The sequence below is a fragment of the Nematolebias whitei genome, chromosome 12 (genome assembly GCF_014905685.2).
Source record: "Nematolebias whitei isolate Nwh7 chromosome 12, NemWhi1, whole genome shotgun sequence".
Classification (NCBI taxonomy): Eukaryota; Metazoa; Chordata; class Actinopteri; order Cyprinodontiformes; family Rivulidae; genus Nematolebias; species Nematolebias whitei.
Window position 1 is genome coordinate 45108754 of NC_056509.1, and position 23977 is coordinate 45132730.

At 40.4% G+C, this 23977-nt stretch overlaps 1 protein-coding gene across 1 annotated transcript; it reads left to right on the forward strand.

Moving 5' to 3' along the window:
- The first annotated feature begins 283 nt into the window (after nucleotides 1-283).
- Nucleotides 284-23977, forward strand: rfx6 (regulatory factor X, 6). Its single transcript, XM_037685649.1, has 21 exons — nucleotides 284-428; nucleotides 2902-3055; nucleotides 4597-4720; nucleotides 4869-4930; nucleotides 5006-5083; nucleotides 5260-5287; nucleotides 7256-7363; nucleotides 7472-7549; nucleotides 7621-7734; nucleotides 8523-8572; nucleotides 8687-8846; nucleotides 8920-9064; nucleotides 9823-9932; nucleotides 10035-10152; nucleotides 12214-12336; nucleotides 14468-14674; nucleotides 15728-16019; nucleotides 16263-16633; nucleotides 18591-18596; nucleotides 23305-23505; nucleotides 23805-23977. The coding sequence occupies exons 1-21, from the start codon at nucleotides 284-286 to the stop codon at nucleotides 23975-23977; spliced, it is 2847 nt and encodes a 948-aa protein (XP_037541577.1).

Below are 23977 nucleotides of genomic sequence, written 5' to 3' on the forward strand. Positions count from 1 at the left end.
CCACAGCTTCATTAGTTCTACCTCACCTCTGTCCGCTTCGTCCGCAGCACAAACTTTACAGGATTCTTCATTTTTTACTCTTTTCCTCGCTGAACGCAGCTTTTCAGAATGCTGGACTCGATGCTGGTGGCTTTTCTTGTCTCTACCTGGACCGGAGTGAAGGAGGGGGTTAAAACCAGAGTTCCAGGGTCCCTTTGAGCTCATCTTTAAAAGAATCACGTCTAAGAAAACTTCACTTTTTCTTAATGCTCATTGATTTTATAATCTTAATTTTTCAGTCGTCATGCCGATGAAACGCAGCAGCGGCTGTTCTGCCAGCGGCGACGTGTTTTTTAATCCCACTTTGTGCGTCTCTCCGGGGGTAACGTGTTCAGATTTTAAAGACCAAACTCGTTTCCTTCAAGAAGATGATTCTGGGATTAAATCAGGTAAAACAACAAACAGATTTATCAACTTTTACATGATTTTTTTTTAATTCTCTTATTTAACAAACGTAAGTTTCACTTCACTCTTTGATTCTGAATGCAGTGATTTAATTTGGGGTCAGGGAAAAGCAGCGACACAGAACTGACACATGGGAGCGCTACAGCCTCACTCAGCTGACTCGTTTATAAACCAAATTATAATTTTAGACTCATGCTAGGATTTCTTTGTGACGATGTCTGATTCAAAATGTATTGATACGGTCTCCAATTACATTTATATCTTTTAAACACAAACTTGAAATAAATTAATAGATTTTACTTATTTCCGTAACATTAAGCCTTACTGTGACGAAAGAGTTCATGTTAATTGTTTTTCTGTGCTCTAAAATGTTCAGATATTGAGAAAAATCAACCGTTTCCTGTCGAGAGAATAAAAAAAAAAAAGTCCCGTTGAGTAAAATATGAAGTTGTTAAAAGCGACGAGATCCGTCCTGAGCTGATGCTGCAAACATCAAAAACGTAACGGCCAGGTTGATGATTTCTTTCAACATTTGTTGTTTCCTTTTTGTGCAGAGCAGTAAACAGTTGGAGTCGAGGGATAAACAGTGGCACAAATCATCTTTCCAAGGTCAGGCAAACGAAAACTAATCGGTCTGCGCTCGGATTAAATTAAAGCTGCGAAGTTTAAAAGAAGAACCTTGAAGAGTGAAGTTTTCTGAGGAAACATTGAATCTGAAATAAATTAGAGAATTACTTGTCAAATAGTTCATTAGGGGAGAAATGTCCGCTTTATTTGTGCAGACAGCTCATCAGAAACACAGAAATGAACTCATTTTGTTGATGATTAATGGCATCAATAAGCACATTGTTGTTTATTTCTTCTTAAGCCTCTGCTGTTGTTGTTGTTTATTATTGATGACTTGTTGAGTCCTGTCGTAATTTTATTTCTGTTTACTTTTATTTTGTAACTTTAAAAAGTATATTTGAATTATTTCTGATTGCAGCTCAGGTTTTACAAGTCTACTTGTTACAACAACAGCCTGAATCTGCAGGTTTGTTTTTAACATTCAAACTTATTTTTATTGTCTTCAACAATCGTCACTGTATTGTGAAAGAAAGTAATCAATTTATAATTTGATCACAGCAACTTTCTCTAGTAAACAGTCGAGTTCAATCAGAAAACACAAAAGTAACTCCTTTCTGTAAGGATTTACACGTATTGTTTTGTAAAAACACTAAAATAATCCTTTTCATGTGTTTGTGTAAAGGTAGTCATTGCAAAGTCGTAGAAACTGAACAAAAACTATCTTTAACTATTAAACAAAATCTGCTCCCGTTGTCGTGTCCTTAAATAAATCTTTGTAAGAAAAATCAGTGACCAGAAGCCAACAACCAGCTGAGTTCGTTTACCTACAGAAACGGCTGAAGTGACTGAAAGCAGGTTCAACTTATCGGCCATATTTGTTTACTTGGACTACAGCCGGCCTAGCGTGGGTCAATCATGTGACTCAGTCACTTTGTTTACATTGACTGCAGACCCACATTTCAGAGTTTCATAACCTGGAAATCTACTGGAGTAAACTCTTAAACATGTCAGGATAACACTTTATGTTGAGTTCATCCGTTATCTTTACCTGCATCTTCATTTTCAGGTCGCGGGGGTCATTGGTGCCCATATCCAGCAGTCACTGTGTGAGAAGCAGGGACACCCTGGACAGGTGTCCAGTCCATCACAGGGACATATAGAGACAAACAACCATTCACTCTCTCTCTCACCTAGGGACAGTTAGAGTTACCAGTCAGCCTAACATGCATGTTTTTGGTCTGTGGGAGGAAACCAGAGTACCCAGAGAAAACCCACGCATGCACGGAGTGAACATGCAAACTCTACCCAGATGGTCCCTGATGGGATTTGATCCGGTGATCTTCTTGCCGAGAGGCAACAACTTTACCAACTGAGCCACCATGTCGGCTGTTTGAGTTCATACTTTATTATTACCAGTACTAACCTATTATTACCAGTACTAACCTTTCTTTACTCAGACAATTCCCACTGAGGTCACGGATCTCTTTTGCAAGGGAGGCCTGGGACTCTGCAATGAGTACCTTTTTATAAAAGTAAGCAAAGAAAGTACACATCGGTGTTTCCCCTAGATCACTTGCCAGAACACTCCTTTCCTGTGATTTTTGTTGACGGGGGTGGGGGTGACAGTTCGGTAGGCAGAGCGTTCGGTTCTGTTGACAGGGCGGGAGCACTCTTTGGATAATTGTAGGGGAAACGCTGCAATAGCTTTAAAAATGTACAGCTTTCTAAAAATTGAGTTTGTGCTTTAAAATGCTTGTTTTTTTTTAGTATTTATTTATTTATTCTGACAAATCTTAATAGATTGCCTATTTTGTACATTTTTACTAAAATGCGACCAACAACTAACAGTGCTGATCAACTCTGTGTTGAATTTGTGCTTATTCTAAAAAGAAGACGACAACGAGACACCATCGTCTGAAGATGATCGCGACTTGGTGGACCTAAACTCAGACCTGACCATGAAGCAAAGCATCGGTTCCTCCAGGAAGACCATCAGTCAGATCATCAAGGACAAGAAGAAACAAACGCAGCTCACTCTGCAGTGGTAGGAGCTCCAACGTCAGCAAGTCAATTGCTGCTCAGTTTTGTTTCTTTAAACAAATATTTTATCATTCAATAATTTATATACAGTACATGTCGTAGTGGGCTGAATACAGATCCAGGAGGAACTACTTTATTAGTTTATTTACTCCTGCTGTAAGGGTTTGGTAGATAAGCATAAATATTAAATTGAACAAAGATCTCCGTCACAGAAGATCACTCGTTCCTCCAGTCATCATTTTTCAGTTCATCGTGGTTAAGGATAGTTTTGTGCTCACAGTTCTTCCAAGTTCATTTTCTCCCAAATGAGGGTACAGTAATATTTTTGCTGTGTGTCTCTCACCAAAGCACATATTGTCATTCGCATCGCATGTGGTGCATGTGGTGGAATGAAATTGTGTTCACGGGGTCCCAGTTACATCCAACAAAAGCATAAAATGTACAAGAAAAACATTAATAAGATCTAAGATATGAACTATGAAATACGTTAAGCACTAGTTGTACAAAAACAATACGCCGAACAGCAGCACGAACATGAGTCTGTGAGCGGATGAGTAGGAATGAACAATGTCAAGGGGGCATCCTAATCAAATGTCCGAACCACCTCAGCTGATTCCCTTCTATGCAGAGGAGCAGTGACTGTTTGGAACTTTCAAAATACTTTATTAATCCCAAAGGTAAATTAAACGTAACTCATTATCCTGGTTTCATTAAGAGATGTTATCGATGCTGATGGCTGTAGGCAGGAAGGATCTCTTGTAAAGGTCTGTCCCCGAAGAAACTGTCCGCAGATGCTGCCCGATCCGTCCACCTGGCCTCTCGGTTCCTCCGGGCTGCAGGACCGCCCGAATGCCGGTCAGAACTCCTTTGAGCGATGGCCACTCCTCCCAGCAGCCTGCTGAGCTCCTCGTCGCTGCGGACAGCCAGCTGCAGGTGTCTGGGGACGATCCCAGTCCTGCTGTCCGCATTTTATTATTATTACTATTATTATTATTACTATTAACAGATCTAAAATGATCAGAAATATCAACGATGATTAAAATAATATTGATGCTAAATTTAAACATAAAACTTCTGCTGTTTGACACAAATATAAAATGTTTCTGGTTTGTGTAGCATATTTAAGCCATGATTTGTAGATCTTTGTGATCTCCTCCTCCATCTCTGAGGCTGAGCCCAACCACCCTGTGAAGGAAGTTCATTTTGGCCACTTGTGTCCTGGATCTCGTTCTTTCAGTCATGGTCCAGACCTCATGACTGCAAGTGAGGGTTGGAGCGTGGACAGATGTGTATACATCCAGAGATTTTCCTTTTGACTCAACTCTTTCTTCACCACGGCCAGCCGAAGCAACGCCCTCATTACTGAGTACGAGGCCCTGATCCGTCAGTCTGTCTCCCTCTCCGTCCTACGATCACTTGGAAACGAGACGTCCAGATACCTGAGCTCCTCCACCTGAGGCAAAGACTCCCTCCAACCCAGAGGGCTGACCTCCAGCGTACCTTGATGTTGTTTTAACGATCTCATGAGTGACTGTGTGTCAACAGGCTGGAGGAGAACTACATCGTGTGTGAAGGAGTGTGTTTGCCTCGATGCATCCTCTACGCTCACTATCTGGACTTCTGCAGGAAAGAGAAGCTCGAGCCGGCCTGTGCTGCTACGTTTGGAAAGGTGGGTTGGTTTTGTTATGTTTTGCAGATTTTATGAATTGGATCATAAGTTGCAGGTGATTATTGATGATGCTTGCAGCTCTACTGGCATGTATAAAATAATAAAAATGTTTTTAGTTCTAACCAACTCTTTACATCTGTTCCCTCAGACGATCCGACAGAAGTTTCCTCTCCTCACAACAAGAAGACTCGGTACCAGAGGACACTCCAAGTAAAATAAAAAACACTACACAACATCTTATCCTGTTTTCAATTTCAGATTTATTTGATGTCATCATTTTCACAGATATCATTACTATGGGATTGGCATCAAAGAGAGCAGCGCTTATTATCACTCTGTGTATTCTGGAAAAGGTTTGACCAGGTAAGTGAATCTGACCTCCAAAATATTTGATAAACGCACGAGTTTAAGTCACGTGATTAGATTTTTAATTTTTGTCAAAAATGTGCTGAGCTATTTGACAATTTGAAGAGCTGACAGTTTTCTCTCTAAAACATTTACTTGTTTTTTACTTTGAATCCGTTTTGTTTCAATTTCAGGTTTTCAGGAAGCAAGCTGAAGAATGAGGTAGTTTTTACTCTTCTGCAAAATCAAACGTCCAGGAATTCAAAGAGCGTAATGTTTGCTTTTTATCTTAACATTTGCTTACTTAATTTATAGTTATTTGTTATAACATTAAAATCTGTAAACACGAGTTTTGATGTGGAATTTTTTTTTTGCAAAAATGCAATTCATCACCTCATTAAATTAAAGTTGCATCCAAAAGTGTCACACATCTCCCACCGGCAACATTTATTTTAGTTTTGTATTCCTGAAACCTTCTTAGTGCCACAACTAAACTGTTTGCACTTGCAAGAGACGGCTTTGGAGTGTAAATAAAATGTATTTATCACATTTAAAAACAACAATGTTGACCACAGTCCTTCACCATGAGGTTAAGAACAAACAGGAACAACGTTGAATAAAATAAATTTAAAATAATCAAACGTCAAAAACAAACAAGTACAACAAAATAGTTTGAAACAAACTAAAGCATGAAAACGCCACAACCTCAGAAATCTGATTGGAACTCGACCTGAACTGGAATAAAAAGCCAAAGTAAAAAAAGTTGTTTTCAGATGGGATTTACTGTAATTTCTACCGTACAAGTGTCATCGGGCAAAATATGTCAAATAAAATGGAAAAAACATAAATAAATTGCTTTGCCGTATAAGTCGCATCTATTATGAGTCACCGCTGACGTGTCGCGTTTGTTACGTGTCACCGTTGACTATCCAGAAATGTTGGCTGGTGTTGTGCCAAAAATCAATTGGCTGCCAAATGGCGCCTGCGGGAGCATGCATGGGAGGACTTTAACAAGAATTTAACAAGTTTAACACTTAAAAACAATTATTTGTTTACTCGAAATTATAGCAAAGTTGTGTCTCAGTGGAACTTCTCCTTAATAAATGCACTTTGACGGTCAAATCAGCTGCATTTCGCCTGTGTGGCGCGGCGAAATGCAGCTGATTTGACGTTTGCTCCAGGAGTTCCCGTTTACTTGTCCTGTTCCTTGTATGGCAAGCCAAGTGTGTCATTAATAGTCACTTTTACTTATTAATGAGACACTTGGCTTGTCATATTACTCGAGGGCCCTTTAGCAGCTGAAAATGTTGGTGTTAAATATTTTCCATGTCAGAATGAATGCAATCATCAGATCTCAGCCAAAAATAGGATTATAAATATGGGGGGGTATATTAGTCGCTTCGATGTATAAGTCACAGGACTGGCAAATTTATGCAAAAATGTGTGACTTATACAGCGAACAATACGGTAGATGTTTGTAGATTCTGCTGTACAGGTATTGTGAGGCGGGTTGTCCCAGAGTCTGGGGGCCCGATCCCTCTGTGCTTTCATTTATCTGCACAGAGGTGATTCCAGTGCTCTGTTAGTCATAAAGCTGAAGAAGTCCACTTAAAAGAACCTTAAAATCTAAACCAGCCAGTAAAACCAGAGTGATGTGCTCGTGGCTTCTTGTACCTGTTAAATCGCGTGCAGCAGCGTTCTGGACTAACTGCAGACGATGGGCCAGACCGGCCAGCATATAAAGAGTTGCAGTAGTCCAGTCCAGTGGTGATGAAGGCATGGACAAGTGTTTTAACGTTGTTTCCGTGGAATGTAAGATTTCACTTTAGCAATTTGACAGAACACACAACTGGTTTTGACAACTGTAGTCGCTTCTCAGATTTTAAAGCATTGTCTAAAAACGGTCCAAGATTCCTGACGGAAGGATCAACGAGGAGCAAGAGAGCCAAAGATACCTGTCGATTCATTGTTTTCATTCAGGGTCAAATACTTTGTTTTTAGCTATTTTTCATATTTTTAGCTACGATCGCATTTATTCTGACACGGAAAATATTGAACACTACCATTTTCAGCTGAAAAATATTATGCCTATTTAAATTCTTACTTTATGATTTTTATGATTTTACTTTTTTCTTTGTGACATTGTACCTTTTGAACTAATCGAAACGGACCCGGTGCTTCGTTTCTCAGGGTGGATTTACGAGGAAATACTCTTTGAGCTCTAAAACTGGAACGTTGCTCCCAGACTTCCCCAGCGCTCAGCATCTTCTGCTGCACGGAAACGTCTCCAAAGAAAAGGTTCCAGAGCGGACGCTGTCCCTTTAGTTCTACGTTTGTAGATTATAAGAAACGGACGAGGATTCACAGACGAACAGTTTGTAACGAGCGTGACGTTCTCCCTGGCAGGTGGACACCCTGATCATGATGTACAAGACGCACTGCCAGTGCATCCTGGATAACGCCATCAATGTCAACTTTGAAGAGGTGACAGCAGTTTATTTAATATTTATAAAAGTTTATGTGCCCACTATAACTTATATCAATTTTGTTTCCAGATCCAGAATTTCCTGCTCCACTTCTGGCAGGGGATGCCCGACCACCTGCTGCCGTTGCTGGAAATCCCCGTCATAGTCGACATCTTCTGCGTCTGCGACTCCATGCTCTACAAGGTTTGAATTAAACCTTTACTTTTTTATTAGATAAAAAAAAAAAAAAGGCACGTTGTTGGTTGTTTTATGAATTATGTTGAGCGTAATGTTTATTTTTTTGTCTGTATTCAAACTGTTTTTATACTCCGTATTATGGTATAGTTTCCATACCTCCATCCATGAACTTTCTCTGGACCCACCCATAACTTCTGATCAGCTCAAGACAATTTAACTAAACTTCATTCACATATTCACAGACCTTTACGTTCTGTAGAAGCCTGGTCATCTCTGCTTCATTTAAATCAGATGTCGAAACAGAGAAGCATCTAAACCATGCCGGACGGTGGCCCTGGAGGGCCAAGGTTGTGCACCACTGCTTCAGACCCAACACTGAAGTCAGCTGATACAAGACGCATGATGTCATTATAAGGTTTAAACAAAATGGCTCTAACGTCGTCATTTCTCATCATAAGCTGATCTCAGACTAAAACTCGTGCCAGGGAGCAGCGGAATGAGTTCCTTCAAGGAACGTTAGGTCGATAAACTCAACAGTGCTCAGATCATCTGTTTTGTCAGCAGACTGTTGCTTTAGATGTCCGAGTTATTTCTGCTGAATAGATTTAGGACTTTCAAGTGTTCTGTTGGACTTTTACTGAATGCATCAAATCCAGATTATCTGTTACACTTTTTTTTGTGGACAGTGAAACAAAAACCTGAAGTTTAATTAGTCAGAGACATGAAAGTAAAATATCCCTGCAGCCTCCTGTCTGATTTGTGTTGCTCTGCTGTAATGAGGTTCATTTTTTCAGGTTTTGACAGATGTTTTGATCCCTGCCACAATGCAGGAGATGCCTGAAAGGTTCGTTACATAAATCCTCCTCCATTTTCTCTGCATGCCAAAGTTGTTTTCATGACTCTCATCGAGTCATGTTAAATATCACATTCATGTTTTAATGTAAACCATGTTTACCAGTCTGTTAGCAGATATCAGAAACTTTGCCAAACACTGGGAGCACTGGTTAGCCTCTTCTCTGGAAAACCTCCCAGAATGCCTTGCAGCTAAGAAGCTCCCCATAGCACGCCGCTTTGTCTCCTCCCTGAAGAGACAGACGTCTTTCCTACACCTGGCGCAGGTACAGCGACGTCACAGTAAGTTCCGTCTCTGCAACACGTGCAGTGATTGGAACCACGCCTGCGTTTTTCCAGATCGCTCGCCCGGCTCTTTTCGACCAGGCTGTGGTGACCAGCATGGTGCTCGATATCGACCTCGTGGATCTGAACGGCATCGTCTCTCAGCCTCTGCTCAGCACGTCGGCTGCTGGAGACCAGGACGCAGATATTTACTCCGAGTGTGAGCCCAACAAACTCATCTTTACATTTCTTCAGGACGTTTGTTTTTTATTGAAAACTAGCATGAAGTGAGCGTTTACAGTGATGCTAATGGAAAAGACTCTTTATTGTGATTTTTAATGTTTTTATACGCCCATTGAAGACGGATGAATTATTGTAGTCTCCGTTTGTCTGTATGTCTTTAAACTCTCTCTTGTCCTGCTCAGAACTTCTCATCCGTGAAGACATTTTTAACATATGCATCATCTCTACATAATGGAAGGGGAAGCACTGCATGATGTTGAAGTTATAGGAAGTTTAAAACAAAAAAAGCGCTTGTTTTATAAACTTAAAAAAAAAATCTAATTTCAATAAGTTGCTTTTGACCTCAAAAATATATATGTTTATTTATTTGTTTATTCATGACAGAATGCAACATAAAATTTGAGATCAGCAGATATTTAACAAAGATCTGTTAAACATTCAGTTTGCATCAAATGTTTCTTATTCTTTAGGTGCATTTGATACGAAACCTTATTATATGCTAAACATTTTAAGAAAGTGGCATAAAAATGCATAAAAACGATAAATAAAACATGATTGTGCACTCAAGCATATCGTCATACACTTGAACATTATGTAGGAGAACCACTGTCATGTTCAGTTTTTTACATCCTAACCCGTGATTTAATTACAATTGCACAACTTGTATAACTTTAATTTAGATGAAAAGTTTTGTTTTCTGTCTTGATGAGTTTTCTTCTTTGTCTTTTTGTGCAGATGATTCTGTCACGGTGTTTCAGGAACTGAAGGAGCTGCTGAGAAAAAACGCCACGGTCGAGTCATTCATCGAGTGGTTGGACTCGGTGGTCGAGCATAAAGTCATCAAGGTGACAACTGGCCTCTTCTATGTATTAAATTCACATTCACACAGGAAATACACAAATATATGAATATGAGTATTTTTTTCTTTCCGTCTTTGTTTTCTTCAGCCCGGTAAACAGATCGGTCGATCTTTGAAGAAGCGAGCTCAGGATTTCCTCCTCCGGTGGAGCTTCTTCGGTGCCAGGGTGATGCACAACCTGACGCTCAACAACGCCTCCAGCTTCGGTCAGTAAATGGAAAAAGATTTATGATTTTTTTAATTTTAATTCTTTGTTTTAATGTCAATAACTACAAAATGTAATGTCCTAAAAACATTTTCTGAAAGTTGAAACATCTTTGCTTACATGCTAACTTGGCAACTAACTAAAAAAAAGTTTTCTGGGGCTGGACAGTGGGCGGAGCCTGATCAGGCCACTGGAGCTGACCAATTAAAGCAGAGAGTGTATTTTTAGAGGGAGGGGCTAGTTTCATAGTTACCATGGTTAAACCATCTGAAGATGGATTTGATAAGACGGTGTTGTTTATTATTTCTGCTCAATTTTGCAAAACAAATAAACAAAATCCTGATTTAACTCACAAAAATACACCAAAACATTATAGTTGATAAATGTGACCCCTACTGGTAAAATAAGTCAGAGATAAATGTTTTAAATTGATTTTCCATCTGAAAAGTTTAAAAATTAGTTTAATTTAGGTGATTTATCGCCTGGCTTGGAAAGAGGCTGGTTTTGTTTATCAAAGTGCCGATTTGAAAACTTTATTTTTACCAGTCTGGAACGATGTCATCAGAAATTTCAGCTCTATCACGTTGACGTCAAGCTTTATATAAAGGGATTTCCTCATGTTACGGCGTACAGAGAAAAATAGTCAATTTCATAAAGAATGCATTTAAAAGGATTATTTCTGAAGGCATATTTGTTAGATAACTTTGACTTAAATGTAGATTAGGAAGAATATATTTAAGTTACTATCGTAGTTACTCTTTCTTTTTTACTCTGTGTAGATTTTCTTCGTACAATATGAAGGCCAACTTACTTCCTGTTTAAAATCCCCACTTAAAACACGTTTGTTTTCTGTTTGGCAGTTAACTCAGTTCAAAATGTGCGCTTTTTTGTTCCTATTGTTTTTGGATTTAAATTTTTTTTTTAATCGTTTAAATTTATTTTATAGTTTTTATTCTTATTTTGAATTTTAATGTGTTTAATTTGGGTGTTTTTTACCTTTATTTTGTTGTTTTACAGCACTTTGGCAAATAGTGTTGTTTGTAAAGTGCTTTATAAATATAGTTGTAAAAATCTCAATTATTGTATTGTTTAAAACAATATTTTCACATTTTTTTTGCACTGCAGCTTTTGCTCGTTCTGACTTATTTTGCCAACATGAGTTACAAATATTTGTTCATTGAAACATAATCAAATGGTTTTATATTTTTAGGTAGTTTTTGCCATCCAGAAGAAGAAGAAAAATCAACGATGCAGACGAAGACGATGCAATGGTGGAATTAAAAAATAGAGATTATATGGCAGTCATTACAGGCAGTCCTTTAAAATAGTTTGCTCTTAAAATTCATTAAATCCAAAATGCTCCTTCTCAAAAACTGCCCCACTTTATAATAAGGGTACTTTTATAAAGGATTTATTAATGCTTTATAAAAAAAAAAGAGTTATACATGAGATTTTAACACTGTATATACAACATTAATAATCATTTATAAAACACTCCAACATTTTTCAGTCAGGTCATCTGGACAAGTTTTTTTTTTGTGCTGAAACGATTGTATACCTGGATTATTGAGCATGGACTTTGTTGGTTATAAACACTGTTCATACATTGAAGGATGCTCGCTACTTTTAGTCATTTAGACAAATGTAGTTTATTTTGTTTTTGCAGCTTGTTTGTGTATTTTTGTCTTAAAAATCCATGTAGTTTTCCAAAAATCCCACACATGCAGAGACGAGCCAGCCCAAAGCTGATTGCTACAATAACATCGTAAATCGTGATGGCCAGACTTGCTTTGATTACACAGGATCTTATCTGTGGTTCGTGCGCTCGCTGTTCAAACAACACACACACGGGCGACGTGTGCGTGAATAAACAATGACCATTTGGTGGGTCGAGCTTTCCTCCAGGTCCTACTGCAGCTCAAACACAAGCCCGCAGCCGCGCAGGTCAAACAAAGAGCCACTCGGTCCTGAAGGTCAAACAGCTCAGCATGACTTTGTGTTTGCAGTTTGACACATCAGAAAAGACGATGATCTCTCTCCTGGACATCTCTGATGTTCACAGGTTCCTTCCATCTGATCAGAATGCTGTTAGACGAGTACATCCTGTTGGCTCTGGAAACCCAGTTCAACAACGACAAGGAGCAGGACCTGCAGAATCTGCTGGACAAATACATGAAAAACTCAGGTACCAAACATCACAACACTCACAAAATCCTAAAAGTTAGCTAGAATTATGCCACTTCGGTCTTTTTCTGGCTATACAATAAAAAGTAAGTACCGTATTTTTCGCCCTATTAGTCACGTTATTTTTGCATAATGTACATGCCCTGTGACTTGTATGCTGATAATATAATTAATAATTAATATATATTATATAATATAATATAATATTTATAAACCAATTTTTTGCTGAGATCTGAACGTTTTCATTCATTCTGACATTGAAAATGTTGCACTACAATTTTCGACCGCTAGATGGCACTCGAGTAGTATGGCATGCTGTTGTGTCATGTAGTAAGTAAAAGTGACTATTAATGACACAATCAGCTGCCATAGGCTGCTTGCTTGGAACAACCATCGAATCAGCTTCAGTTCATTGCGTCACCCCGGCGAAATGCAGCTAATTTGACTGTTGAAGTGCATTTATTAAGTAAAAGTTAAACTGAGACACACCTTTACTATAATGTCGAGCAAACTATAATTGTTTTAGGTGCTTATCTTGTTAAATTCTGAAGAAATGCGCAGCGTTTCTCCTTCCTGATTTCCTCCCTGTCAGCGTTCTCCCGGAGCACCGAGGCAGCGAATACTTTTGAATTACAGCTGATTTGACCGTTAGTCCTTTTTTATTAAGAAAGAGTTCAACTGAGACACACTTTTACTATGATTTCAAGCAAACAAATAATTGTTTTTAAGTGTTACTCTTCTTAAATTCTTGTTGAAGTCCTCCCGTGCACGCTCCCACGGCCGCCATTTGGCAGCCAATCGATTTTTGGCACAACACCGGCCCACATTTCTGGGTTGTCAGTGGTGACGTGTAACAAACGCGTCGGCGGTGACGCATAAGAGATGCGACGTATACGGCGAAGTGACGTATTTATGGATTCTTCCACTTTATTAGACGTACTTGGACTGATGAGACTTATAGGGCGGTGTGATGTGTACGGCAGAAAATACGGCACATAAATTCTATTGATGCTGTGCTATGTATGACCAAAATATGGTAATTTAAAACACAAGTTTAAAGAAAACAAATAATAAAACCTAATAGAAATAAAAATAAATAAATAATCTTAAAAATATGTATCTTAAAAACTCAAATGAGTCCAGAGAACTGGATGACGCCTGCAAACGCAAACAAAGTGCATCTTAATCTAACTGCTGAACCGATGTAGGGAAACCTGCCCTGTTTATTCTGAGCAGCATTTTTCTGCCGTATGCAACTTCTCTACATTAAACATTTGCACTGTGGAACAAAGGTTTTGCACCGATAAGTTTTGAAATATGTCTTATGTAAAATACTTTTATTTTTTATTTTAAATTTATCCCAAATTGTTGAATCAAATATATTTTCAACAGTGCCCTTTACATTATCACTGGCACACATTACAGCCTATAAAACACAGTTAATTAAATTGTACATTATTTAAACCACATTCACAACTGAAAAATGTGTGTGTGTGGGGGGGGCATGTTGGTCAGATATTTGCATTTTTGGTGGCTGAAAAAGTTTATAAATGTGCTGAACACAAATTCATGTTTGAATCAGCTCTGAATTACAGGTTTGTATTTTATTTACAGAAGATGTGAGCTGAGCATCTTACATATTTTTATTGTCTTTTATAAAAATTAAACTATTTCAGTGTTTTTAACTACAACTACAGTCCTACATTAAATTCAAAACCATGCTGAGTGGATTTAGAACATATACAGTATGTTATTATAAAAATAAAAAAAAGCATCAAGAATGCACATTTCAGACCTACAATAAATAAAAATGTAACTTTCATAAAATGGCTCTAGAAAGTTTGTGTTGATTTTTGTGGGGTAGTAATGTTTAAATTGTCAGAACTCAAAGCATCTTTAAAGTGTTGATATTGGACAGACATGTGATAAATGATCATTTTCACACAATCTAAAATAAAATATTGTGAAGAAAGAGGTAAACCTTCGATTTACACTTCATGTTAAATAAAAACATAATTAGATGTCACAATATTTTAGTTTACATTGAACTCCCAATAATAATTAAATGACATCAACAGAGAGAAACGTGTATGAAGCGTAAACAGATGTTTGTTGGGTCATGTTCCCTTCAGATGCCAGTAAAGCAGCGTTCATGGCGTCACCCAGTTCCTGCTTTCTAGCCAATCGGAACAAAGTGTCCGTTTCCTCCGACCAATCGGTGAAGAACGAGTCTCTGGGAGAGCACGCCTACATTCAGCTGTCCACCAATCGGCAGCAGAGCCTGGAATCAAAAACAATCGTCTACCAGGAGAACAACGCTCCCGGGTTTACAGCTTCAGGTAAATCACGTGTCACACTGAAGGCCCGCGGGCCAAATCTGCTGCTCGTTAACACTTCATCTGGCCCCCCGAGACATTCTAAACGTAGAACATTTGTATCGCTTTTCATTTTGCTTTAACAAACAGATAAATACTCCATTTAGCGCAGACTTTTTATGACAACTCGAAATCTTCAATTACTTCAATCAGCTGAGATTTTTAATGAAGAGCAACAGGAAGTCGGTGTCGACTGAAACTGAGTTTTTAATTTTGGCCCACTTTTATAAATTAGTTTAATACCCCTGAATAAAAATAAAATTATTTAATTTTTTGTTTTGTTTGTTTCAAATCCTCAAACGGAGCTGGGGGAACAGGTTGACCAACCGATGTGAAGAAATAAACTGTTGGATCATTTTGCATGAAAGTGTCTGTTAAATAAGCCAATACGGCGACTAAATCTGTGTTCTAGAGATTAAAGTGACAGCAGCTGGATCTGTAGTATCCCAGGACGAGTTGAGGCCGAAACTTTAAGGTTAATTAAAGATTCAGTTTAAAATAGTTTTGTTATGTTCAATTGTCTGTTATGTGTCGACGACGCGTTCTTTTGAGTTTCTGGATTTTTCTATCTGAATAATTCACAGGTCAGCGGTACGTGAGTTAACATAGAAAATGTTCCTCTGAAAATAAAACTGACTGTCCAGAAAGCTGGTGAAGCAACCACAGTCCAAAGAAAACTTTAAACAAAACATTAATAAAGTCAAAAGAAATATAAATCACTTTAAAAAGAATTGGAATGTGCTGTTTGGAAACAAAACGTAAAGAAATGAGCTTCTTCAGACAGAGTGGAGGCTTTTATTCGCCTTAATAACTTTCTTTTCACCATAAATTAACTAGAGAGATTCCAACTCCTGACAGGAGAACTTCTTTAACGTAGAAACATACAGACAGCCAAAGAGACGGAGGGTAAAGCTCAATGACGACGCAGCTCCAGATCATCTGGAACAAGACCAGCGGTCCCAGGAGGATTAGTAGTTTAGGTCCAAACTCAGCTGTTTCCTGTCTTCTCCCTCTCAGGTGGTCCGATGGACTTCTCTCAGGTCAGCGTCCCCCTCATGACGCCTCCCGTCTCTCCAGCTGCATTGGTGCACCGAGGCTCCGTCATCAACCAGGCGCCCATGGCAGGGAGGCCCCTGACTTCCTGCTCCTTCTCCTCATCCTCCTGCCTCTCGTCTCTCAGTGTGATGACCCAGCACGCCCCCTGCCCCCCGTACCAGGAGACCCTGTACCACTGCTCACCTCAGACCAGCACCAGTTATTTTCCTCCAGTTAGCTGCTCCTCAGCTCCGAACGGTCAGGCTGCTCTCAGGTCAGATTTATTCACAACCTGAGCTGTTTCAGCTTTATATTATGTTACATTATTACTTTACGTAAAATAATTCTTAACATCTAAACTAAAAGGGTTAAAGTAATGTTACGTCTCATCAAAGCAAATAAATTTCATAATTTTAATATAACACGCTAACAGTTCACACACATGCAATAAACAGTTTACTTGTGGTAAACCATGATTTGATTCATTTAGATTTTCATATTCCATATAATGTTTCAGACCTCAGGCCCAGAGTGAGTGTCTGACTCCAGTTCAGTCTCAAGCTTCTCCTCTGGGCTGCCACCTCCTCTGGTACCCCTCCATCAGCGACCAGCCCCTGACTAAAGACGTCTTCTACAACCATCATCCATCAGCGATCCATCAGACCTCCGGCGGCTCCGACTGCTCCATGACGCCTTACGGCTCTGCGGTGCAGCCGACGTCCAGCTACGCTCCTGGCTCGGACCCGATTCAGACGGAACAAGGACTGGACCAGCAGTCAGCAGCTCACATTGTGGACTGTGCTGAGGGTTTGGGCTTCGTCGGGACCGGGCTGAACCTCGTCGGTGGTGGTTGTCAGGGGCAGACGTACTCTGTCACAGGACACAATGGTAAAAAGTGAGAGATTCTGAGAATGTGTAAAAGCTGTCATTATTTTAAACTTATCAAATCTCCAAGTTACATTATTCCAGGTAGAACCTAAAACTGGTTGGATGTAGAAAAACCAAGCAGTAATTCTGTTTGCAGTGAAATTATCCTCAGCCAGTTTAGAAAGTCAGTGGTGACGGACATGTTCTGCTTTTTAGACGCAAGTATCTATTTTTATAAACTTCTGCTGCCCCAATACTTAAACTTAACATCAAAATTCTCTTCTATATTTTGTCAAAGGATAAAAACATAAGTACGTTAACTATAAACTGATTTGATAACTTTAAAAAGTCTCAAACATGTTTTCAGACAAACTAATCTAGTTTCAGATGTTTGAATGTAAAGTGTTTTTGTAGTTCGCCTCCCTCGGATGATGAACGTGGGATGATTTGTGGAACCGTCCTGTTTTCTAAGTTTACACAGAAACTCATTTTAGAACATTTTCTTCATGTCTTAAATCTTTAAAACAACCGTGGGACCAGGTGTAAACACATTTCACCGGGCTGCAACTTTTGACGTCTTGACGACTCCAAATTGGAGAAAAATTGCAAGAAAATATGCAAATTTTTCTAATTGTCTCACTGAATAAGTGCTACGTGTCGTCATCGTATGTTCCCATACAGTGATAACATCTGCATTTAACCCATCACACGTGAAATACACCCGGGTGGAGCAGTGGGCAGCAAACGCCTGGGGAGTAGTTAGGGATTACTGTAGGTGTCTTGCTCAAGGACACCGCAACATGTGGGCATGGCGGGGAGTTGAACCTGCGACTTTCTGGTCCCAAGTCGGCTGCCCTACCTCTACCATCTCGGCCCCTACTTTGGCAGCCAGCGAGCTTCGTGGCAGCACTTGGCCGTCCACTTTTTATTATTTTACACTCAACGAAAGGCGGACGTATTGTGGTATAGTCTCCAGCCAACCGTCGGTTCGTCTGTAAACTTTCTCTTGTCCTGCCCTTAACTTCTGAACCCCTCGAGATAATTTAACAAAACCTCATACACATACGCGTCATCACCAACAGAGCGTCATGTGCCCTTTTCATGATCTGAGCTCCAAGGTCAACATCGCCAATCAAGGACAAGGATAGAGAGAGGTCTTTTTTTTAATGGACAAGGAATTGGCAGTTGTTTTATGGACACCCTAACGCAACCACAGACTGCCGAGCTACCACAGCCCACGTGTGGAGCAGGGGACTGCCATCACGGGTGCCTTGGGGAGCAGCTTAGGGGTTAAGGGTTTTGCTCAAGGGCCCAGTGGGACAAATGATGATGGTGACAGATTCACGCTCTCATTTTGATGTTATGGTCACCAGGAGGAGTTCGAACCGGCAACCTTCCGATCACAGGTTCGCTCCTCTAACCTCTGTGCCACCAGAATACCTACTATATTTCTGATCTTTTCAAGATAATTTAACAAAACTTGATGCTAGTTGTACCACAACTACACAGCATGTCACATAGTCTTCATCAGCCCAGTTTCGAGGTTAAGGTCAAGGTCACAAATCAAGGTCAGACGTTACACAAGGTCTATTCTTATCTGGCCCATTGCTATAGATTGTTACACAATAGTTTGTCAACAGGTGTATATTGTGCTGCATGCGGTACTCGTAAATTGTGTCTTATCTTTCAGCTAAGGTCAGAGCTCACCTCTGCTCACATTTTCCCCCCATGGCAGCTGCCCCCCATTGTTCACGGTTTAACCAACTGGAGTACACTTTTGAAATGAAGGCAGATCCATGTAGATCAGTTTTGAATAATTATTATTGATCATCAGCGTAGTGTTTAGACCCAAACATTCAGGTCCACACTTTAAAGTGTCCCTCATAAACTAAACCGTAACAGTTGCAGCCCAGTAAGATACTAATTTTATCAGCATGAACTCCAAGTGGAACGCTGAGAAAATGTAAGAATTATACAGGTGCTGGTCATAAAATTAGAATGTCATAAAAAAGTTGATTTATTTCACTAATTCCATTCAAAAAGTGAAACTTGTATATTCATTCATTACACACAGACTGATATATTTCAAATGTTTATTATTTTATTGTTGATGATTATAACTGACAACTAATGAAAACCCCAAATTCAATATCTCAGAAAATTAGAATATTAAGACCACTTAAAAAAAAAAGGATTTTTAGAAATGTTGGTCAACTGAAAAGTATGAGCATGTACAGCATCAATACTCAGTTGTTGCTCCTTTTGCCTGGATTACTGCAGCAATGAGGCGTGGCATGGAGTGGATCAGTCTGTGGCACTGCTCAGGTGTTCTGAGAGCCCAGGTTGTTCTGATCGTGGCCTTCAGCTCTTCTGAATTGTTGGGTCTGGTGTGTCACATCTTCCTCTTCACAATACTCCATATAGATTTTCTATGGGGTTAAGGTCAGGTGAGTTTGCTGGTCGATTAAGAACAAGGATACCATGGTCTTTAAACCAGCTACTGGTAGCTTTGGCATTGTGCAGGTGCCAAGTCCTGTTGGAAAATGAAATCTGCATCTCCATAAAGTTGGTCAGCAGCAGGAAGCATGAAGTCTCTAAAACTTCCTGGTGATGGCTGTGTTGACCTTGTGGACACACAGTGGACCAACACCAGCAGATGACATGGCACCCCAAACCATCACTGACTGTGGAAACTTGACACTGGACCTCAAGCAACGTGGATTCTGTGTCTCCTCTCTTCCTCCAGACTCTGGGACCTTGATTTCCAAAGGAAACACAAAATTTACTTTAACTTTGGACCCCTCAACAGCAGTCCAGTCCTTTTTGTCTTTAGCCCAGGTGAGATGCTTTTGACTCTCTCTTGTTCAGGAGTGGCTTGACACAAGGAATGCGACAGCTGAAACCCATGTCTTGCATACATCTGTGCGTGGTGGTTCTTGAATCACTGACTCCAGCTGCAGTCCACTCTTTGTGAATCTCTCCCACATTTTGGAATGGTTTCACTTTTTGCATGGAATTACTGATATAAATCAACTTCATCCATCCATCCATTTTCTTCTGCTTATCTGGGGTCGGGTCGTGGGGGTAGCAGCCTAAGTAGGGAGGCCCAGACTCCCTCTCCCCAGCCACCTGGGCCAGCTCCTCCAGGGGAATCCCAAGGCGTTCCCAAGCCAGCCGAAAAACATAGTCCCTCCAGCGTGTTCTGCAAGAAGGGGTCTCTGCAGGCAAATTCGGAAGGCGTATCTGGGCGCTCATATCTGATTGGACTATAGGAAAGTGGGCGTATCTGGGCGGTCATATCTGATTAGACGATAGGAAAATGGGCGTTTCTGGCCGGCCGGATCTGATTGGACGATAGAAAAATGGGCGTGTCTGGACGGCCACATCTGATTGGACGATAGAAAAAAAAAAGGCTGAACGATAGAAAAAAAAAGGCTGAACGATAAAATGCCGTAACCACAGACACATGATGTCTAAAAACAAGGCGTTATTGGCAGATTGTGTTAACCACAGGCATATTATGTCTATGGTGTTAACCGGTTCGACATTAGCGGCGTCTCAGGTTCAACACTGGCGGCGTCTCGGTTCGACATTGCTCCAGTATACTGCCGCGGCGTCTCCATAACTTCTTTTTTCGACTCTCTTAACACAGAACTTCCGGTTACATTTCAAAATAAGAGCAACATAACTGGGTAGTGGGGAGAGCTAAATGTTAGGGTTTTTTTTAATACCTAGCCATAACATTAAAAAAACAAATTCCATTTTGGTTGTTGAAAAATGTGAACAAAGTTACAATCGATTCATAAAGAAAGAAAAATATAAATGATACTTAAACTGGCCTTGGGACAAAGGATGTTTCCTTTAACTTCACATTGTCTTGTTCAACCTGCAGTCACTGCAGATGAGTGATTGTCAGTTTCTGTAAGATTTCTGCAACTGGAGCAGGTATTTCTGTTTACTGGTTAACTTCCTCAGCTTTCTCACATTTTAAAGGTCAACCCTACTCCATGTTTCAGTAGAAAACAAGCACATTTAGGAGTCAGTACATAACCAGACTTTTGGCCCTCACACCTGTACCCAGTTGCTCATGCTGCATGATGAGATCAGATTTATCCATATTTTAGAAATTACATTTAGCTTAGTCGACAAAACAATACAAATGAAGACCGTCTTAAAAAACCTCTTGGTTTTGCAGTAAGCAGCCTGATTTCAAACGGACATCTTGGCCAAAGGTAAAATAAAAATCTTTGTGTTCTCAGAAAAGTTGTTTCAGGACCTCCAATAAACTTATGTACACATCAAAGCACACAAGACAGATTCAGGAATGATATTTGTTTTCCAGATTTCACATTTGTTATTACCTTAAAACATACTCAGACAACATTTGATGCATCACTGAATTTTTTTATTGTGTTTATTGGGACATCCATTTTTAGAAGTCATCGTAGCATCTGTTGGAAACACAGAACATAGTACAGTTAGGGTGTTGCTAGTTGTTACTTAATCCTGGATTGGATTTTAAAGTTAATTTTGATATTTTTTTCACAAGAAAAAAAAAGTTGATTTCCTAAAGTTTAACTATAAATGAAGGAATTTGTACATTCAGGTAATTGAAAATTAAGTAATTTCTCTAACATCCAACCCATTTTAGCCACTGAGCCATACCAAACACCCATAATCTATTCTTGAATGAATTATTGACTATTATTGACAAATTACAGACTTTTTATTGAATAAGTTATTACTCATTATTGAGTAATGAAAGTCAACATCAGATGTTGGTCAACATTGTTGGGCAACATCTTGGGGTCTTCTAGAGTCAGTCTGAAGTGAGAGAGGTCCCTGACATGGCAGAAAGACATAGATATAATTAACAGCTTTTATTTATTTATTTTTCAGCTAATAACAACTTTTATTTATTTATTTTTTTTCATATTTTTCAGTTATACACAGCTTTTAAATATTTATTTTTCAAGTATTAAGAACTTTTATTTTCAGCTTTTATTTTGAAAAGGAGCCGAGAGGAGGCTCACTTTACCTCAGTGCGTTACGACAACAACGAGAGAACGGTCGAAACTATCGTGACCTACAATAAACGTACTTCAATAAAATGCATAAGTGAAAACATAACATACTTTATAAGTACAATAAACCATATTTCTTTGTCAAATATCGCAAAGAAACGTTACCTCATCAATGACTCGTGACTTTGAGGGTTACCCACAGCCAATCAGTGTTCGCCGCCGGCAAACGCCTATTAAATACTGTTAGCCAATCAGTGTTCGCCGCCCATAAACGCCTATTCGCCAGAAACACCCACTTTTGGTCTGCAGAGACCCCCTTCTCGTGTTCTGGGTCTTCCTCTGGGTCTCCTCCCGGTGGGACGTGCCCGGAGAAACTCACCAGGGAGGCGTCCAGGAGGCATCCTAAACAGATGCCCGAGCCACCTCAACTGGCTTCTCTCGATGTGGAGAAGCAACGGCTCTACTCCAAGTCCTTCTCGGATGATGGAGCTTCTCATCCTATCTGTAAGGGAAAGCCCAGACACCCTGCGGAGAAAACTCATTTCGGCCGCTTGTATCCGAGATCTCGTTCTTTCAGTCACAACCCAAAGCTCATGACCATAGATGAGGGTAGGAACGTAGATTGACCGGTAAATTGAGAGCTTTGTCTTTTGACTCAGCTCTCTCTTCACCACGACAGACCTGTACAGCGCCCGCTTCACTGCCGATGCTGCACCTATCTGCCTATCGATCTCACGCTCCATTTTTCCCTCATTCAAGAACAAGACCCCGAGATACTTAAACTCCTCCACTTGGGACAGGACCTCCTCCCCGACCTGGAGAGGGCACTCTACCCTTTTCTGGCTCAAGACCATGGCCTCGGATTTGGAGGAACTGATCCTCATCCCGGCCGCGTTGCACTCTGCTGCAAACCGCTCCAGCGAAAGCTGTAGATCACGATTTGATGAAGCCAGTAGGACCACATCATCTGCAAATAAACAGAGAAGCAATCCTAAGGCCACCAAAACGGATCCCCTCAACACCTCGGCTGCGCCTAGAAATTCTGTCCATAAAAGTTATGAACAGAATCGGTGACAAAGGGCAACTTTGGCGTAGTCCAACTCTCACTGGGAACGAGCCCGGCTTACTGCCAGCAATATGGACCATACTCTGACACAGGAAACTGGTTCCAGAGCCATGTGTTGAGGTGAGTTCGACTATTTCTAGCCGGAACCTCTCAACCTCACACCCCAGCTCAGGCTCCTTCCCCACAAGAGAGGTGACATTCCACGTCCCAATAGCCAGCATCTGTAGCCGAGGATCAGACCGCCAGGGTCCCCGACCTCGGCCACCACCCATCCCACATTACACCCGACCCCTTTGGCCCCTCCCACAGATGGTGAGCCCATGGGAAGGGGGACCCACGTCACTTCTTTGGGCTGTGCCCGGCCGGGCTCCATGGGTAAAAGCCCGACCACCAGGCGCTCGCCAGCGTGCCCCACCTCCAGAGTGAGGCCCCGGTGACCCACGTCCGGGCGAGGGAACATCGTTTCCATAGATTATACTCGTCATAAGGGGTCTTTGATAAAATAAATGAACTTTTTTGTATTATAATTTTATGACCAGCACCTGTAAATTAAAAAATTAGCACGCTCAGTTCTCTTTTTTTTTTTTAAATCTCAACAACAGGTTACTATGGCAATAGCAGTTACCTAGCCAGCCAGCGGATGATGCCTCTGGTCGACCAGCACGTGTCAGTCATCAGCAGCGTCGGAAGCCTGCGTCCCTTCCCTTCGACGTTCTCCGAAGTTCACGATCCACTGAACCTTCTGGACGAACCAGGAAGGAAAACAACGGGAGGCTTTTACAGTGACGCAGAGCCCGGAGCCGGTCAGTACTGAGGCGTGGAGGATCATGGGAGCAACTAATATTTGAGATAAAATAGTGAAAAAATGTACATTTTTGGTGTCTGATATGTTTTAGGTGTCTTGTTGTGGATAATATTTTGCTTCAGCAGATTTGCAGATGTTTTTATTTACTTCCTTCAACAGCATCCCAATATTTTTACAATCTGTGTTTTTAGTTTTTCAGAATAAAACTTTAAAAAAATTATCTTAATATTATATATTTAGTTTTGTTTAAAAAGTGGTCTTTTTTTTTTTTATCTCCGTCTCGTGTTGGCTCCTCAGATCATTCCCTCCCAGCGTCAGGTTCTTCTCCCTGCATGTTTGGACTTCCGTTCAGCTCTGATGTCCCCCTGATGTCCCAGCAGCATGGGACAACGTCCTCAGAGGTACAAGACCTGGTGTCCTCGCTGCCCCCCATCAATACTGTGTTCATGGGGGCCGGAGGAGTGCAGTGA

Bases quoted from the DNA above. Each gene is read 5' to 3' on its own strand.
- rfx6 (XM_037685649.1), top strand. From the start codon at position 284: ATGCCGATGAAACGCAGCAGCGGCTGTTCTGCCAGCGGCGACGTGTTT. The intron at 3,056-4,596 runs GTAGGAGCTCCA...GTGTGTCAACAG, and splicing joins ACGCAGCTCACTCTGCAGTG to GCTGGAGGAGAACTACATCG. The intron at 9,065-9,822 runs GTGAGCCCAACA...CTTTTTGTGCAG, and splicing joins CGCAGATATTTACTCCGAGT to ATGATTCTGTCACGGTGTTT.